At 52.4% G+C, this 15,989-nt stretch overlaps 2 protein-coding genes across 4 annotated transcripts in view; both read right to left on the bottom strand.

The window, feature by feature from the left end:
- Positions 1–5,058, bottom strand: part of LGR6 (leucine rich repeat containing G protein-coupled receptor 6) — a 146,355-nt gene extending 141,297 nt beyond the window's left edge. For both annotated transcript variants that reach the window (XM_033001990.2, XM_033001992.2), the window contains exon 1: positions 4,675–5,058. In XM_033001990.2, the coding sequence (XP_032857881.2) occupies positions 4,675–5,039 (365 nt within the window). In that variant the 5' untranslated portion in view covers positions 5,040–5,058. The remainder of the gene's footprint in view (positions 1–4,674) is intronic.
- Positions 5,059–14,965: 9,907 nt separating this feature from the next.
- The window catches only part of LOC104363627 (receptor-type tyrosine-protein phosphatase V-like), a 40,767-nt gene continuing 39,743 nt past the window's right edge, over positions 14,966–15,989 (bottom strand). For both annotated transcript variants that reach the window (XM_042800067.1, XM_033001929.2), the window contains exon 40: positions 14,966–15,611. In XM_042800067.1, the coding sequence (XP_042656001.1) occupies positions 15,552–15,611 (60 nt within the window). In that variant the 3' untranslated portion in view covers positions 14,966–15,551. The remainder of the gene's footprint in view (positions 15,612–15,989) is intronic.

Here is a 15,989-nt window from a genome sequence, read left to right as displayed (position 1 = left end):
GGAATCTTACAGGTTTGTGTCCTTCATCCTTATTACTCCCACTGCAGCATCCCTATCAACCCCTCTCTCATGCTGCAATACTTCCTGCTCCACCTGTGTCCCATGCACTGCTCATACAAGTAGGTTTGATCAGTCTTCACAAGAAAAGGAGAAATGGAGGAATTTTATTGCTGTCTTTAACTACTGACTGGGAGGGTGTAGAGAGGATGGAGCCAAACTCTTCTTGGAGTTCTGCAGGGGAAGGATGAGAGGTAACGGGCACAAGGTTGTAACATGGGAAATTATAATTAGATATTAAGAAAAACATTTCCCATGAGGATGGTCAAAAATGGGAAAAGGGTGAGGAAATCTTAGAGATACTCAAAACCCTACTGGACAAGGCCCTGACCTGTTTTGAGCAGGAGTGTGGATCAGAGACCACCAGAGGAGGCTTCCTGCCTAAGATATTTTATGATTCTGGGCAATCCTTTCAGTTCCTCCCCATGTCCCCATAGTCCAGGCTGGGGATTAGGCACTGCAAGATGTGTAGTTTCCAACCTATACATGTGCAGGTTGGCCAGGGCATGTGTGTGCTGTCTGGTTAGCTGGCCTGCATGCATGACCATGACACTGCTGCTGTCACTTTTCCATCTGTGGGTACTACTGAGGATGTCCTCTGCTGAGTACAGGCATTCCATTTCTTTGAGCTCTCTATCTCCTGTCAGCTATGGTTGGACAGGCCAGCGTGTCCCTAGGAGGGACCTGGCAGGCACCAGCAACATAGTGTGATTTTTTTGGGTGAAACAAGAGCAGCCTCAACAAATTGAGAGTATCCCTTCACCCCACCAGGACTGCCACCAGTCCTCATTGCCAGGGGCTGGTAGCCAGATGCAGGGGAGCAGATGGGGCTCAGGATGCCATCCTGGGGCTGAGCACCTGCACCCAACCACAGCGCTGTTCCCAGTGCTTGGGCCATGGGTGACAGGCATGGGGACAGCCCAGTCCATGCGATGTGGCACTTCCATACCCCAGGGAATATAAGGTGGGGTTGCTCAACCAGGTCACACACAGGGTTTGCAGTGGTGCCAGGAATAGAAGCTTAGCTAATACGCTGAGTACCAAGCAGCTCTTCCCGTTTTCCCATCCTCCTCTGTGCCCCTTTGCAAAGGCTCATCCCTGCTGCACAAGAATCTTCCCCTTGGCAGCTCCAGTCTCCTGCACTCTCAGCTTGCTGCTGTCCTCTCCAGAGAGCCCCCATCAGCTCCAGCCCTTCTCTGTTGCCAGCCCCAAAAGCAGCTCTCCTACATATGGTGCTGGGCATGGAAGACAGATGTGATATTTGACACAGTGTTGTCAGGACTTACTGACATATCAGCTAAAGGTTAAATCTGCTCTCTGAATAGCTCAACACTTTTGGGGTGATACAGGCCCTAGGGTCTCTGGACATAGCTGAATAGGAGAGGGTGTGCTGACCTTTAGTGTTTCATGGCTGGATTCTAAGGCCAGGTTAAGCCACCATTCACCCCCCCACCCCCAATATGTCGTGCATTAAAGCTCTTTGCCAGCCCATGTGTGCTGAGTGAGGCAGGATGGCCTGTGCTGCTCCAGAGAAATGGGCTGCTAGAGCCCTGATCAGGTTCAGGCTGCCTGCAGGAGCAATTCAAACAGCAGAGACCTGTCACCTAACGTGGACAACCCCCAACTGAGCTGGCTGCCTGGGCTCTCTCCAGGGCTGCCAACAAGACACAAGCATGTCTGAGTGCCTACTGGAGAGGTGCCCCTGGGAAGAGGTGAATTACTTCTCCTCCATCTCCCTGACCACGGCTACAAGCTCACCAGTGATGCCTCCATTGAAAAAGCTTGGCTTTGGGTGGGTGGGATCAGGTTCGAGTTCAGGGAAGTCTGAGAGTGAGGAAGAACAGGGTTCTTGGAGAGAGATAGGCACGGCAGAGGCACAACACTGTCAGGATGGGGCATGAATGTGAGCTCATTAGTGGTGAGGCAGTGTCTAATCAGAGGTTATTATGAGGATCCTTTATTTTGCACCTGAGGGAGTCCAGCTCTTCACAGAAAGGAGTAACAGTAATTTGCTTAGAAGACAGGGCATGGAGCAAAGGAGGTGGAAAGTTTTGGGAGCAACTGCCCTTCGGCTCTACACTCCTTGTTGCTCTTCAGCACTTGTAGCTCTCCCAAAAAATCTAGGCATTTCTTTACATATCTGAATGTGGATTTAAAGCCTGAATTTACATGAAGAGCTTAGATCGCTCTCAAATATCCATACTTTTGACAAAATTTATGCTGATTTGTTTTGTGAAACCAGCCCTGACTGCACATCTCATAACTGAGAAACCAACTTTACATGACTTGCTGAAGGTAGCCCAAGAAAGTAGTGACAGAAACAGGGGAAAAAACCCAGCTCTTCAGTCGTCCTCCGACAATTCCCAGTTCATTCTGCCTTCCTACGTCTGTTGCATTTTACTTGTTAATTCACCAGCAGTGTTTAAATGGATAGACAGCAAATGTGCCTTTTTTTTTTTTTTTTTTTTTTTTCCCCAGGTAGGTCCAGCCCTAAGGGGAGGAGGAAAGCTTTGGACCCTCCAGCACCTCCCTGGCTCGGCCCCGTGCTTTTTGCACCCGGAGGGTCGCTCCAGCCCGGCTGTCCCCGCGGGCGGTGCCGGTGCCGGTGCGGCTCCTGCAAACGGCTGGCGCTGGCGCCACCGTGTGCGCGAAGGCGGCGGGAGGAGCAGCCCACGGGAGACAGCGCGGCCGTGGGCAACGACAGGACACGCTCCCCAAGCAGCGGCTGCTGCAAGGATGTCTCGAAGGCCGAGCCCCAGGGGAACCCAGACCTCCTTCGGGAGCAGGTCAGCGTCACCTGCGGCACCAGGCCGAGAGCATCTTCAGCATCTGGGGTCCACGCACCGGGGATCCGTAGCCCAGGGCTCTGTGTCCCTGCTCTGCCCACCACAGTCAGGGTAAATGTGACGATGAGAGTCACTTAACATCGAGATGCCCCTTGGTTCAGGCAGCGGGGCTCTCCACAGCTCCCAGCTCAGGGGACAACTCTGCCGAGCTGACGGGCAGCGTGTTCGCTGCAGAGTTGGAGCCATGGGTGTCCTGCATTGCAATGACTGCAAAGGTGGAGTGGGTGCCTGACAGAGCTGCCACTTGTCCTCGCAGTAGCACCACTCCTGCAAAGCCCTGCAGCCTCCCACGCTTACAGCCCACATGTTTTTAACCACCTCCATCAAGACACGCTCAAGAGCTGTAGTGACTTTTCGCTCATAGGCAGCTGGCTGCAAACTTAGCCCCAGGGTGTGGGCAGAGGGGCTAGCTCTGTACAGGACACGCCTCATGTGACAAGTGCTCTGTGGTTCCCCCTCCCAGGGAAATACAACTTGCATTACACATTTCTCTTATCTTTCATGCTCTCCAGTGAGAATGGTCTTTATTTCCTGCTATATTTCTTTCTCAGCTGACCCAATACAGCTCTGGCCTGTTGGCACAAGACAGAACAATGTGCTCCTCAGGCAAGCAGGATGAGCAGAGAAGCCCTTATCCAGATGTAGCAGCTTCAACCTGGCTTTGCAAAACCCTTCCTGAATGAGTTAAGGTGCTTAGTTGTAACAGTTGAGTAACCATCTCTGGACAATCCAGGAACACCAGAAAACCGGCAATGTGGTCTGTATGCCAGCCCTGGACACAAGACCCCTCTCAACACGATGAGCACAAAACGAAATGTCCGCAGTACTGCCTGGGGGCATCCAGTTCTCCTCAACGATTGTGGTAGATGTGGCTTCCGTTGTCAGCACCTTAGCTGGGAAAGCTGCACAGATGAAGTTGGTGGGTGCAGCAATTTCTGCAAATAAACAGACCAAGCATCTTCCCCAGCACACGCCAGGGCCAACTTCTCTCCCTCAGAGAGGTGTTTCCTCTCCTGGTCAAAACCTGAGATCCTTCCACTGAGTCCCTTGCTCACCCTGCGGACATCCTCAGTCATCACTAGTCAGACAACACCACTGAGACCATCTCTGGGGCTAGAAATGAACCCACCAGCCCCTGTAGTAGTTTAACCCTTTTGGGATATTAATTCCAGAAAGGATGGGAAACATTCAGATAATTAAATATTTTTAAAAACAAAACAAAAACAAAACAAAACAAAACAAAAAAAAAAAAAACAAAACAAACCACAACCTACCAAAGCCCCCACAACTCTTATAAGACTTTAATATTCTTTTTAAAGAGGCAACTTGGACACCGCTGGTGGCCAACTCGACCCAAACCCCCAAAAGCCATGAGTAATCACAGCTATTGAAATGTTTGACAGAAGGATCCCAGAGCAGTTTGCACTAATTGCTCAGTATAAATACTCCATTATGTTCTCAGACAATCAGAATCTACCCAGCAAATCAGCTCATCTGATCCACTGTAATCAAGAAGTAAAGCATGCATAACATCGCAATATAAACAGTGTTTGCAGAGGGGCACAGGGAGGAGGGGGGGCCTGGCTTAGCTTGGCAGGTCCTGGAGTAATAACTGCCTTTTTTTGTCGTTGTTTTGTTTTGTTTCTAATTTCCAGAGGAAATATAATTTCAGGAAAATGTGGCATAAGCTTCCAAGCTGGAGGAAAACTGCAGCTGATGAAGGGGTCCAGAGAAAGCATTGCAAAAAAAAACCAGCAAGGGCTGTACTTACAGGTAAGCTGTTAGAGGGCTCAGGTTGGCAGGGACATCCGAAAGCCCCAGCTCGGAGCAATCCACTGAGAGCATGATGCCATCCTCTTCACAGTGGCACTGGAGTGGACACGGGGGCGCAGCACCTTGCTCCACAGGCACTGCCTGGAAAAGGGCAGAGGAGGCCAGAAGAATGCCCCAGAAGAAGAGCTTGTCCATCCTGGCTTTGGCTGCAGCCGTGAGGACTGTGCGAGGTGCTGGCAGCTCGCTCCGAGCCCGGCGCTCGGCTGGGTGGAGGGAAGCGATGCCGCTGCCTCGCACGCAGCGGGCAGGGTACCTCCGGCAGGTCGGAGTGTGGAAGGGATGCAGCCAGAGAAGGGAAGGCATTGTTGAATGATCTTGGTTATTGGGTTTCAAGGGCTGGGCAGGGGCGTGAGACACTCCAATGGGAGGAGTTAAACTTTCTACTCTTTCCCTCTCTCTCTCTCTTAGAGCTGGCAGGAATTTCATTCAAAGGGAAGAAAGGGGGAGAAAAAAAAAAAAAAAAAAAAAAAAAACAAACCAAAAACCAAACCCTCAACAAATAAAGACCTTTTCATAGCTTCAGGACCTGTGCTTGTTTTGTAACAATGTTTTTGTGAGATAGCAGGGCAGGGAGGGCAAAGATAGCAGGGCAGGGGAGCATAAATAGGGAGGCAGGAGTACCCAACCAGCACTTCAAGGGCTCCAGACTTTGGGACGCTGAAATCTAACCCCAGATAAAGGACTCTGTGTGTCTGTGCTGGCTGCTAAACCCAGCTGCAACTGGAAAGTCAGGGTGCAGCTGGGGAGAAGCGAGTGAGGAGCTCACAAGGAGCTGTTTGCTGGGAGCAGCCATGCCCAGGGCTGTAGGTTTGTCTGTCCTGTGGTCTGACCCTCGCTCACAAGCAAGCCCCGTCGCTATCCCCATGCAGAGGGCAGGGGCATGGGTGCGGATGCAGGGGGATGGAGCAGCAGTGCCATGGTGCTGAGCTCAGTGGGGGACCTTTCCAGAGAGCTCTCCGGGACAGTGGGACGTGATGCTCTTGCAGCTGTGCTGCCTGCAACGGTTTTGCCCAGATGAAGGTCAGGTGCATGTGTGATCTGCGTTTGCAGGAGCTGCACAGCACTGATGCCAGAAGCAGGTGGCTGGTTTGCTCCAAGAGCCCTTTCTAACCTTGGGTAAAGTGGTCAGAGGTCAAAGTAGAGGAATAGTCTGTTGAGTGGGGGCTTGAAGCCCAGCCCAGGGCCTCAGAGTGTCCTGAAACACAAAGGATGTGCATCAGAACAGTATTTTTTGGGTGTCAAGGAGCTATGGAGTTCTGGGGAGCAGAAGCACCTGCTTAGAAAAGGGTGCTGGATCTGCAATGGGAGAAGGCTGCAAAGGCCAGCAGGGCACAGAGAGTCCAGCAGCTGCCACACCTTTGCACAGCACAGTAACTGGGCATCACTCCCACCACAGGCACCCTGCCAAATCCCAAGGTGGACACCTCCATGATATTAGGTGCCTGGCACCAGGCTGTGGCTGCCTCAGCTGTAGCCATGGTGTGGGGGATACCCACTGCTCACTGTCTCTTCCACCTGAGCTGTACCAGCACCAGGAGCAGCAGGATTGCAGCATATTCCTCCCCAGGATCTCCAGCATCATCTCTCATCAGCTACTGCTGTCAGCCACCTCCCGGAGAGCAGAAGCACTGGGGCCAGACAGATTCAAGGTACATCTGAACTGGGAGGGGAATTCTTCCTGGGACAGCCACGTAGGACCAGAGATGAGGTTCCCTCTTCAACACGCTGCTCTTGCATGTGCTAGACTTGACATAGCTTTTGCTCCCAGACCTAGTTGATGTAGGCATTCCAAAAAGGAAGGCCTTCGAGCATGTAGGACACTGAACCAGGGTTCTGGTCCACCTAACAGATCTTCTACCTAGCTCTGCACCTCTGACTCTCTTCTCCACAGGATGTGGAGCCACCAGGATGCCCCATGGCTTTTTGCAAGCAGAGCCTCCCTGAGCAAGGAGTTAAAGTGCCTCTAAGGGTTGTGCATTTCTGTGCCCTGGGCATCAGGGAAAAACTGTCCTCCTCTGTTTTTACTGCATTGGCACCAGCCCTTCCCGCTATCAGGTAGCATGTATACCTACAGTCCCGGTCCTTCCCTGCCCCCGTCAGGCAGCTGGAGCACCAGGCTCGGCTCTAGGACTTTCTGCTTGTTTGCAAGTGTTTGCATTTACATCTTGGAAAGCCTCTGAGAGCCCTTGCTGGACTCAGACTCACACATGGCCTGACCCTGGTATTTCAGCCTTTGGATGGCCTTGGTGAGAGCAATGGTACTGGGAATATTCTTCTGGCCTTTGCCCCTGTGCCCAACCTCGAATGGCTCCCTGGGGTATGCCCTGGGCTTACAGACACATCCAAAGCACCAGACTCTTGGATCCTGCTGCATTCAGATCATCCCCCCTGGTCTGGGCTGCATCCTGCTCTCCCCAGAACCTGGAGGACCCGCTTCAGGAGGAGCCAGGGATGGTGAGAAAGTCTGGAGGGCTTATCATCCCAGGAGTGAGTGTCCCCTCCACACAGGTGTCATAGATGAGGTGGATAAGTGCATGCTCTGGCACACACAGGCCAGTCCTGGTGATACCTATTTTTTTTTTGGGTGTCCCTGTGCTTTTTGAGACTGCCTGGGACTCCCTGCATCTCCTCTTTTCCCTGCAAGCCCTTCTGGAAGGACCGCCTTTCTCTTGTCCTCTCCAGTGTGCACTCGGTTCCTGCCATGTCCTTGGCAGTGAAAAACAGGCAGCATCCTCCTGGTCTGTAGTAGGGACTGGTTGTCCTTGAATATCAACAGCCGAACTGGGATTCTACTGGGGTGATCCTGAACCCTCTAAAATCTGGAAGGGCACTTCTGGATTTGTGCCAGGATCTCTGGGTATGGCACATGCTGAGGACAGAAATAAACAGCTTCCAGCCCTTTGACTCAGCTAGCACAACCTGTCTTCCAGTTTGGGAAGGCTCCTAACTGGATATCCAGATTATTGGCAGCATCTTGGGAGGAGCGACAGCACAGCACTGTCTATCACCTCCCTCCAGTCTGCAAACAGAGCACTGCTGTCAAAGTCAAAGTGCAGCAAGTTGTCCTGTCTGGGCCCACAGAGTCATTTTTAATCTCTGGGAGGGGACATCAGTGCCTGTTGTAAGGGTTTAGCTGCAGGTATACCTCTGCAACAACTCCGTTAGCCTTTAAGTTCCAACAGCTCTAAAAAGCCTTGCCAGCCACAGTCCACAGCCCAAAGCTTGCTTGACATTTAATTTCTGGTCCACAGAGAGGATCTGGCCAGTGCTGGTACTCAGAGTCCCAGGTCTCCTCAGGTCCAAGGCTGAGATCCAGAGCCACACCACCTTGAGCATGTTGTGCTGGCATGAGTAATGCAGTCCTTTCCCACCACCCCTGCCTCTTCCATGCCCCCAACAAGCAGAGGCAATAACTACTTGCAGCAGGTCATACAAGCTGGACCTTGTTCACCACTTATGCTGTACTCTAAATTTTCACAAGTCTTTTTTCCTGCTTTTAAGCAAGCTGCAGGAAGACCTGTTAGCTATGCAGTGTGGAGGCAGCAGGAGAAATATCACCTGGGATGTCACCTGCCACCCAGAGGTACCACGTGCTAAGGTGTCACACAAACCCCCAGTATTTGATCCCAGAGTCTCAGCTCCATCCTTTAAAAGCAGGTCTCTGTGAACGGGGGGGGGTGCAGCAGCATATGTCAGGGAGCCTGGCTGATGCTGCCCCAGCATGTGAGCAGCTCAGGTGAGCAGACAGTGCTGCTCAGCTTGCTGTGGAGCAACGCTCTTCCCATCTCCCCAAAGCACAGCTGCAGCTAGAGGACAACAAGCAAACACGTGAGCTGTGCAGAAAAACATCCACTCACATTAATAGGAATGAACTGGATCTGGAGCTCCCGGTGCCTTAAAGAAGGGCACAGTGCAGCCCGCACTGCTCACAGCAAACTGCAGTTTCAGTGAGAGCTGGCTGAAAAGCAACACTACCAACCCAGAGGGACTTATTCAGAAATTCCAGGTTTATCATGGAAACATAAAAGCTCTCTGGTCCAAACGACTTATGTCCAGACTTGGTTTTGCCAGGAGCTGGGCGACATGCTGGAATAAGTGAACACTTTGAATATTAACATCTATTATCAGGTCTCAAAGAAATGAGACATGGAAATGAAACACCACAGCCAAGCTGGAATAAAAAGCAAACAGAAAAGTCAAAGCAAAGAGAGACACACAGAAAAAAGCCCTCCAACTTCAGGCTGTGTTGTTCCAAAACCAATGTGAAAAATGTCATTGCAGTCAATGCCTTCCTGAGGAAATGGCTCTATTTCAGCAGAATGGCAGTTTTCAATAGGAATCTCTTCAGTGTGATTTTTTTTAAGAGGTCTATTAATAGTGTGCTCAGCCAGAGTCCTGGATCCCAAAGGAGAATTCACTGAGCAAGAAATTGTCAGGAGCTTGCAATGCGGTTGGTGTCTGGCTGCTTAGGCTGGAGAGAGAGGGACAGGGAAATAGTAGATAAAAGCTGCCATTGCAGCCAGGAACAGAGTGATAGGTCTGACACTTTCTCCAGACTGACACCAAATTCCTGGCTGTTGTTGGAGCAAATCCAACTATTTCAGGACATGCTAAAGCCCCACATCAGAGCTGGAGGGGAAGCTTGTCAAGGAACCCAAAGGGGAACCCTCTCTCTGAGGAGGGCTTCCCGTCTCCCCACCAAGCGTTGTTTTACATTTGGGGCTGTCAAAACACATCTGGACAAATGACATGTCCAGAATTGCTCATGATGGTAGGGGCTTAATTCCAATCAAATCAGTTCCTGATCCTAGACCAAAATCCTCTCTCCTCTGCACTTGGTGACAAAGTTTCTACTGACTTCAGCAGTGATAGGGTTTAAGTCCTGAAATGCAGGATCTGAATGGACTTTGCAAATTAAAGACTTTCAGATCCTCTATCACCCAGGCCAGGAGCCCTCAGCCAGAGTTTGCACATCATCCCTGAACCCTGAACTCAGACTTGAGCAGTTTTTTTCAGAGGAGATAGCCACTCTGGCTCAAAGGTCTCAAGGCACTCCAGCTCTGGGTTACCTGGAGCTTTTTGAGTCTCCCACTTTCCAGGCTCACCTTTCCAACCCCAGATAACTCTCCTACCTCTTTTATCCTGATATAATGGGGGTATCAATTAGGAAACTTTTTTGACAGAAGGAAAAACACATTCAGGGGAGGCAAGGGCTGTGAAAACCACCCCCCAGTCTGTGCTTCAGCCGTGAAGCATCTTACTGTGGCATGGCCACAGCCAGAGGTGTGACTTCGTGGGCACACTTTGCAGCCACCCAACCCTGTGCCCTTCTTTCTCTGCCCCATTCACTTCCTCCAGCCATGGCTGGAGGGGAGGCAGAGGGAGGGACACACCAGCCCTGGTGGGAGTCCAGATCCACCTACAGCCCAGTGGTCAGCTGTCTTTCTTCAGTGTGAGAGACCCATGTTCAGCTGCTGTCCCCATTACAGACAAGATGCGTGGCCCTGTGGAGAGAAACGCAGGGTAGTTCAAGCTGTGGGGCGAGACTCAGACCCTCTCACTGAACCCACTGCCGTGGGAGGATGGCAATCGCCCTATCCAGGGACATCACGGTGACCCTTATCAGCCAGTGGCTGCAATCGGGAGGAAGGAGCAGACCTGGAGGGAGCAGAGGACAGGGGAGAGCCTAGGGCAGAGGGTCAGCACCAGTGAATGGAGAAGCTGTGGGATCAAGGAGCTGTGATCCCAGCAGTCACCAGCAGGCTGCCATGGCTGTGGATCCCCAGGAGAGCTGAAGGTTGGGTACCCTTGCTCTCCGGTCACTTGGCAATGCTAATGCAGTCTGCCCCTGCTCTGGCAGCCATGGGAACTGGGGAAAGGCACGGGAAGGGGGGTCCAAACAGACATGGTCCTGCTCATCTCCAGGATCTTGACCTCTGCGTGGAGGCTGATGGAGGAGGGTGGATCCTGCCAGACAGGAGCAGGCTAAATATGAAGAACAACACAGCACAGCCCAGAACTTGCTGGGCGGCCTGAGCTGCAGGCTTGTTTTGTTTTACTGTTTTGTTGTCTCTCTCTCCCCCTCTGGGTTTCATGGCTCTGAGCTGCAGGGCTGGAAAATTATTCATCCAAACCGCAGCTCCCACGACACCCTCTGTAAGCATCTGTGGCTCCAGACTCTGCTGCAGCAGTGGGTGGGAGGTCGTAAATTCATCACCACCACCAAGTCAGCCTCCGGTTAGACAGGACGTGAAACGTGGAGCCGCGGGCTGTGCCACAGATGCAGCCATACCAAACTCACTGGGTGAAACCTGCCAGCCCATTTGCATGATAAATCCTGGTCCTGTGCCCGTTCCACTGATGAGGAGGTCCCTTCATACCTGCCAGAGCATCTGTGCTTTAGCTTCAGATGTCTGCAGGTTCACCTTGCTTTCTGGCTCTGCTGGAAACACTGTTGTGTTGTGCTAGCCAGATGTGAGGGCTGTGGGATCACTTGCTCCTGGACTTCTGGAAGCTCTGCAGACAGCAACATGCCTCGCCCACCATGGCTTTCACTTGCTTCCTTACAACTCCACGCCAGCGCCCCTTGCAATTCTGTGCCATGAGCCCTGGCTCCATGCACCAGACCTACCTGGATGTGTATAGCTGTGCCCCATGCTGGGACTGTAATCTCTGTGCATGGACACACAGCAGACCCATGAGCAATTTCCCAAAGGGCTGTAGGAAGATCCTGGTCCAGCAGCCCATCTGGAAAAGCAGATAGACAGTGAGGTGCTGAACTGAGCCCTGTTGGGACGAGACCTGCTGTTGAGCAGGTGCAAGCAGAACTCAACCCCCAGCTTGCTTGGTCACTGCTATCAGCTAAGGATAAACTGGGGAGGGGGGTTGGCCAAGTTGTCTCATGTGGAAGTTGTCTTGCTCATCTCCATGAAAGGCAAGAACCCACAAGCAGTTCCCTGGGAATGCTGTTCCATTCTGAGGCCTCTCTCCTGTGCCACAAGCTGTAGAGCCAGACTCAGACTCTCTCCATGGGGAATATGGCTTTGAGCAAAGCCTCAGGCATAATGACTCTGAAAGCCACGGGGTAGCTCTGATTGATTGCAGAAAAATAGAAAAAAGAGGAGTTCCTGCACCTCCTCATCCTTGGCAGCTGCCCCTTTCTGAAGATGCAGTCCTGACCAGGCTGTTGGGAGACCCTGGTTGCTGCACTTGGCAGTGCAAGTGAGGGCTTGTCTTTGCAGAACCCCAGGCTACTGTGGGGTGATACACAGCCAAAGGGGCAATGACCACCCACCCAGCGTAGGGAGCCAGCAGTAAGAGCCCCACGCACTGGCTGCCAGGAGTAGAGAGGAAAACCCCTCGTAATCTTGCTTCCGTGCCCCTCACAAGATTCCTGCTACCTCATGGCAGTGGCTCCTCCTTCACATCTTCTCTGTCACTGTGATTGGCCCCACTTTGCAGGTCAGGGCACTCCACAGATGTTCTTTAAATTCTCTGAGACTGAGAGCACTGGGTGTTTTACACATCATAATCCATGCTGGTACATACAGGTGCAAACACTTGTCGGTGTTCAGTGGAGTCTGCACACTTTGAACAGGAGCCAGTTGGGCAAGAGGCTAAAGCTCGCATCCTCACACACCTTTGAGACGTAGCCATGCTCAGCGCCGGGGGTTTCTGGGCCAGGCCATAGCAAATGAGAACCACAGGCTGTGTCCAACAGCATCAGCACAGAGGTGCTGGAGTTGGATGCAGGTCTGCTTCAACTGTCCCCTGGTTGAGGGAATGAGCATCAGTACCTTTCCCGCATCAGCAGCTCCCTCTCATTCCTGCGCAGGGATCTCTGCCTTTGTGTGCTTTGTGGGTCAGTTGTGCTAAGGCTAAGGCAGTGAGGAGAGGACTCTAACACGTGGATGAGATTGGGGCCCCAGTGTGGAAGTACCAGCACTTTCATTGTCCTTGTAGGGGTTTGTTAGAGTGGACTTGCAGGTCCTGGCAGAAAGGCTACTGTATTGCAGTCCTGGAACCATTTTTAAGGCTGGCTGGAGCTGGAGGGTGAAAACTCTAAGAAGGATGGGCCTATGTGTGTGTGGCAGCAGGTAACACGGTCCTTGAGACTGCTCCTTCTCTGGGGCTCTTCAGATAAAACTCCCAACACTGGTGAGATTCTGTGATGCTGCTCAGGTCTAAACTTCATCAGCCTATCAACTCAAAACTCTGGAACATCATTCTTTGGACCAGATTTTGATTTTGCAGCTTTCTTGCTTTGTGTCAAGCCTCCAGGATACACCAGTGTGTTCTTCCGTGGTGCCCCTGAAGAACATGGCAGGTGGCTTCTGCTACAAACTGCATGCACCTCATGAGCAGCAAACTGCTTGACCCCACCAATCTTGCCTCCTGGGCTGGAGGGCCACTGGGAACAAACACTTCCTTGCTGTGACACTTGTTGGGCAGCACAAGCATACAGTTTAACAGTTACTGGTTACTTGAAAGTTACAAAGACACCAGGCTTCCCATCAGCATATGGGCAAGTGCCAGACTCCTCCCAAGACACCATCATAAATCCTTTTGTGCACATTAGAATATCCACTGATTTTTGCAGGGCATTTTCATGCTGAAAGTATTTACACATCCTCCTGGAAAGCTCTTTTCATGTTGGCATCCAACCAGGAGCAGAAACTCTACATGTTACTGCTATGACCACTTGTGCAGACTGAGCAGCGAGTGACCTGTCACATCATGCTGGATGGCATCCATGGCAATCCAGGTCAGGGTGGATGATGGTGGTTATGGCAACTCAGGATGCTCTGACCTGCGGTGAAGACAGCATTGCACATACAGAGGCCCCAGGGTGGGGGGGAAGCAGTGGGGGGAAAAAACAGCCCCGTATGGGGCTAAGGCTCTGCACCATCTTGGTTTCCTTTAGCCCAATAGTGCTGCAGATTGGAGCTGGGAGTAGAGCAGGGAGTCCAGGGAAGGAGAGGATGGCAGAGGGGACTGAGCAGCAGAGAAGCCATGCCTGTGGTATGGAAGATATACTGTGCGCCTGGAGAGACTGCTCCTGCCTAGTTGTGCACTGCCTGTGTCTACATGTGGGCAGTGGGTGCGCAGGACAGCAGGCAGGTTCCCACCCCTGCCTGAACACATGGCTGGCAGCTGCACTGCACTGGTGGGTGGTGGGGTGGGCACAGCAACGGCCAGAGAGGAAAACGTTATCTGGAGAGAGGGGGAAAAGGTGCTGGGCATCAAATTCAGGTCCAGCTGAGGCATCATACCACTGCTGGGGTGGCTGATGGTCGCGCTTGCTTAGGTGCCCTGGGTGTCCCACTCTGGGGTGCAGACAGCAAGATCCTTGTTTTGGAAGATGGAGAAGCTGTTTGTAGAAACACAGGGGCAGTAGGATGAGTGGCCAGCCCAGTCCCCCACCTGGGGCTGTCTACTCCTTGCAGTAGGTTTTGGAATCTCCTCATGGTAGCTGTTGTCTCCTCACCCCACTCCAAGGCAGCTCCTGCAGAGCATGGTATTGTGGATAGGAGTGTTGGCCCAGACTGGGGTAAGGGTGCTGCTTTGAAACTGTACCATAACCCCATACTGCCTGAAGGTGTGAAGGGGGGTAAACAGGTTTCTTCTACCCCAGGAATATGCTTGTGAAATTATCTGGTGTCTTTTTGTTGTTGTTTTGTTTTTTGTTTTTGTTTTTTTTTAACTCTTCCTTCTGACCTGCACTTGGAGCTCAATGAACCAAGTTGCTACTTGCAATTTCACCTTGTGCATGGCCATCCCTGATTGGAGAGCAGCAGTGTCTCTACACGTGGCTGCACGGACAACCCAGTTCCCGGAGCAGCAGCCAGTGCTCTGCAGTGAGCCACAGGGCTGCCAGCTGCTTGACACCATGCCAGCTAGACCAGGTGGCTTTGCCCTGGTCCTTGGCAGCCAGCAGTTTCACAACTTCAAGCTCAGTCTTCGTCAAAAAACGTGCCTCTGCCTCATAAAGCTGTGGGTGGGTTAGAGGCTCACTGCAGAAGTGTTGCCTTAGTAACAGAAGCAGATGAGAGCGAGCAGAAGCTGCGGTGTGCCATGGGCTGCAGTACCCGGAGTGGCCAGGGGCACCCCATCTGCTGCCCACGGCTAGGGGCACATCTGCCCTTCCAGGAACGGCTGCTGTGCTGCAGCAGGGGAAGGTCTTGGCATCACTGACACCCCACAAAAGCTAACCCATCCTTACAAGCACACTCTTTCCTAGGGCTGTTTATTGTTTGTACCTAAGACTGATCTGCCAGCCAAAACAACCAGCTCCCGCCATGCTCTGCCCACGGCGCTGTCTGAGACCTCAACACGCCCGGCACCTGTGGGCGCACGGAAACCGCCGTGCCCAGTGCTCCTGTCTGACCTCAGCAGCCTGCAGGCACCAAGGCTGTCCAGGAGCAATTCCAGGGCTGCCCCTTCTGTGCTGAGGGGCCAAGGCACCGCAGAGGCCCCACAGCCGGCACTGTGTACCGCAGTGGGGTTAACAAACCTTCCAGGCACCAGGAACCCCAGGAGATGGCCAAAGCAGGGAAGCATCCCACCCAGCCCCTTGCCATGTCTGCACCAAGGGGCTGCAGCAGTGCATGGCAGGACAGCACTGCCCCTCTGTTCAGGAGACCCCATGTCGCTGCTAACACCTTGTGGGACACAGTGACAGTGCAGGGTAGGTCCCCTCTCGATAGGGGACTCGCTTTGTGCCAAGAGCCCATGGTGCTCTCACCCAGCTCCTGGCTCCGGACAGGACCCCACAGAAGTGGAGGGCAGGACAGTGCCAGGAAGTGCTGAGCAGTGTTAGGGCTGTTTCTGAGTGATGATGTCCCGGATGCAGGTGTACAGGAACATGTACTGGTCCTGCAAGAGAGAAAGCGGGGTCTGGAGTCAGGTTTCTAACAGAGCTGTCCTGGTTGCAGGACAACCCTGCAATTTGCCTTAAAAGGTCTTAATTAACTAAGTGTCTGATGGCAGAGTGGGATTTGCTGTCCCAAGTGGTCCATGTTTGTCCTGTGTCACCAGAGTTGCCCAGAAAGGAAGAATCAGGCCTGGAGCTGTAGTTATACTGTGTTTGTTTCTTCCTGCTTCATCATCCCTGTGCTGTTCCTCTCATCCCCATTTGACACTTGGAAGAACAATGTCATCTGACTTCTTCAAAGTGCCCTGATGGCTTTTGGACGTGCCATGGTGTTTGCATCCAAAACAAGACCAAAGGGCAACTCCAGTGGTGCTGCAGGG

Source organism: Tyto alba, unplaced genomic scaffold (assembly GCF_018691265.1).
Source record: "Tyto alba isolate M040663 unplaced genomic scaffold, T.alba_DEE_v4.0 Super-Scaffold_30, whole genome shotgun sequence".
NCBI classification, from domain to species: Eukaryota; Metazoa; Chordata; class Aves; order Strigiformes; family Tytonidae; genus Tyto; species Tyto alba.
Note: the sequence above shows the minus strand (reverse complement) of the source record. Positions and strands in the feature narration are given on the sequence as shown.